Source organism: Olea europaea, unplaced genomic scaffold (genome assembly GCF_002742605.1).
Source record: "Olea europaea var. sylvestris unplaced genomic scaffold, O_europaea_v1 scaffold2668, whole genome shotgun sequence".
NCBI lineage: Eukaryota > Viridiplantae > Streptophyta > Magnoliopsida > Lamiales > Oleaceae > Olea > Olea europaea.
The window spans coordinates 1,178-4,442 of record NW_019245053.1 but is presented as its reverse complement, the minus strand read 5'-3'; the positions used below and the strand labels follow the sequence as shown (position 1 = coordinate 4,442).

Below are 3,265 nucleotides of genomic sequence, written 5' to 3'. Positions count from 1 at the left end.
TGAATACTCGAGATTCCACAAAACTGAGCCCATTGAAGGGCGATGAACACCATTATCTGACAAACATTTGATTGCTATTTCTGCAAAGTTCTTAAAGCAATCAGGCGTTATCTGTCCCTTAATATGTGGATCAATAATGGCATCAAGTGTGCCCCTCTGATGGTTTAGGATTGCCCATTCTGCTAAACTAACTTGTTCTTTAGGAAGATTAGGATTAAGTGCAGGTCTATTGCATAAAACTTCAAAAAGTACTACTCCGAAAGAATATACATCAGATTTTTCTGTCAACTTCTGTCTACGAAAGTACTCTGGATCTAAATATCCGAAACTTCCTTTAACAACTGTACTAACGTGTGTTTCATTGATGGTTGGACCAGTTCTAGAGAGCCCGAAATCAGAAACCTTAGCAACCCAATTCTCGTCCAATAAAATGTTGGTACTTTTAACATCCCTATGGATGATAGTGTGCTTTGCACCCGTATGAAGATAGTGAAGCCCTCTTGCAGAACCAATGCAAATATCGAGTCTTTGATTCCAAGACAAATTGGACTTACTATTCTTGTAAAGGTGCTCCCTTAAAGTCCCGTTAGCCATGTAATCATAGACCAATATCATCTCGTTGTCTTCTTCACAAGCCCCAATTAGAGACACCAAATGACGATGTCTTAGCTTTGAAAGCAAATTGATTTCGGTTTGGAACTCATGAACTCCTTGCTCGGAAGATGGATTTGCTCGCTTAATGGCAACTACAGTACCCCCGTCAATGTAGCCTTTATATACCTTGCCAAAACCTCCCACCCCGATAACTCCAGAATCGTCGAAATTGTTGGTTCCAAGTTTTATCTCAGGTAACGAAAAGTATCTACATAAACCTCCACCTGAACTTGTGTACCGGCTGCTCCCACTACTCTTACTAGTTTTTGTGCCTGAAGAACGAGAGCTTCCATATAATGGCAACCAACTACTCCTGCCACCGTTTCCTTCCACGACCTTTTTTCTCCCATACCTGAAAAAGGAAATTCCTGCAACGACTAGACCAAAGCCAGCCACAGTTCCCAAAACTATCCCAACAGTTTGGCCATGATTATTCGACTTTGAGGAAAAAGCCGGTCTTTTCTCCGGGGATTCAGGTGTTGGTGATGGAACAGGATTTATGCCCGCTAAATTCCCCTTTGTGTCATTGACCTTAAAAATCTCTAATCCATTGAGAATTGCATTATAATATTCAGGTTGAGATGTTGCATCAGGATGCAAAGCTACCCACAGTTGATCATCGCCACTTTTATCATCAACATGTATTGCAAAATCCTTGTACACGGGCACTCCTTTACCTCCAGTCCACCCAATGACATCAGCACCCGAATACGCCGTCTGATTGTTAATGAAAATGTCAAACACCCTCTGATTAGCCTTTGACAACTGATATTCACAGAAATGGAACCTCACGAGATACGTGAAATTCATGTCGATTTGGAATACCCAAGTGAGGTTAAAATTCAAGTTAAGAGTTTGATTAGGCCCCATCATTCTTGCGGTGGTATAAACATCAACAGGAGCAATGTATTTAGGAACAGAAGAGGGATATTCAATTCTTACTTTCTTACTAGCCTTTGGGGAGACACCCTCGGCTGCACCAAATATATAAGGGGAATCATCGTACCAAGTTCGTAGAAGCCCCGAGTCATTAGTTCCTGGAATGAACTGTCCACCGACATTCAACCTATACATAGTCTGCATTGAATAGTATTCAGCATCCATGGACATATCTGAAAATCCTACGTAAGGCACGACTCCGAATATTTCAGGCATTGAAATTATCTCAATACCATTGACAAAAGCAAAAGAGTTATCATAATTGGTTGATGGAATGAATGTGAGACTGAGAGCACCAGATTTTATTGGAATCAACGTGAATTCCCTTAAAATATAAGCCTGCGTTAGTGCTTGCGCCGTGATTGATGCACTAAAATTGTTAAGAAGAGTGAAGCCATCAACAGTCACCGAGAAAAATGAATCAAAACAGTTCAAACTGTTGTAGAAAGAGGGATAAAAGTGAAGCCTAATCCAGTGTCGTTTCACGGGAGAAATGGAGAATTTATACGAGGATTTGGAATGGAAAATTCTTGCACGCATATATGGAACAGGGGAAGGCAAAGAAGGATCTTGGGATTGAGCAGTGGCCGAGGTTGTTTTTTCGGGGGCATTAAGGAATTCAGTATCTGAAATCCATTTCCTGCCATTGGCATCAGTGGCATTACTTGAAGCGCCACAAGCCAATACATAAGATTCAAGACTTGAAGCAGAATGAATTCTATTTATAATACAAGAACATATAATTGCCCAAAAGAAGATGTTGGCATCACAGTTCATATCTAAATAAACAGGCCCTTTTGAGGAGATTGACCTTTGAATCCACCTAACAAAGAACTATAAGATCCCGCGGTGACAAAGGAATCGTAACATTCGACCCAAAAATTTTCTTTATCAATAGATTGATTGTTTCGCTCCTAAACATAAATCAAATTATGCATGAATCTGAAAATATTATATCAGCATACGCATTCAATGTAACGAAAATTTTATGTTACGAAGATTTAAGGATTTGTAACATACCCTGTTTTCGTCCATGGAACAAGGATGGACAGAGAAAATCAAGAAGCCAATAATTTCTGTCCATTTGATCAAAAAGATTAATTTTGATTTGTGGGTTATTTTGAATAATTGTGGATTGTGAGATTCTGATGAAAGATTCAGATGCTGGGACGGCAAGGGTTGGTTAGAGAGGAATGGTGAGGAAAAATAACGTATCAAATGGGATGATTCTCTTATTTAGGCTTTAATTAACCAATTCCGTTAAAATTGGCGCCATTAACTGACATTCCCCTTCTCCTTCGGGAATCTGCTCGTGGCCGCGGTGGTGGGGTAAAAAGGGTTTGGGTCAAAGCTGGATGGTCTATTCAGATGTTTATTAGACCCCGTTTGACCCCCATTACCTGAAAATGAAAATGGAGAAATTGTATTTTTTAGAAAAATGAATGGTTGAGAAAGAAATAAAAGTTTTCGATTTACGTGTAATATTATTTTATGAAAGATTGTGTGGTTGAAAATAAGAGAGAGAAAAATGGAATATAATGTAATTGAATTTAATGAGGATCAAACGGGAGCTAATTGACCCATAAGTTTTATGCCTTCTAGTATATATAATTGAAGCAATTTTATGACAAATGTATTATTTAATTACTACTTAATTAAATTAAATAATAGA

General features: G+C 38.7%; 1 protein-coding gene across 1 annotated transcript; it reads right to left on the bottom strand.

Annotated features, from left to right (window-relative positions):
- On the bottom strand, nucleotides 1-2,858 carry LOC111383369 (receptor-like protein kinase ANXUR2; the record flags this gene model as incomplete). Its single annotated transcript, XM_023007478.1, has 1 exon — nucleotides 1-2,858. A coding segment is annotated over exon 1 (2,370 nt), but the record flags the coding sequence as incomplete, so codon positions are not given.
- Between the last annotated feature and the right edge of the window lie 407 nt (nucleotides 2,859-3,265).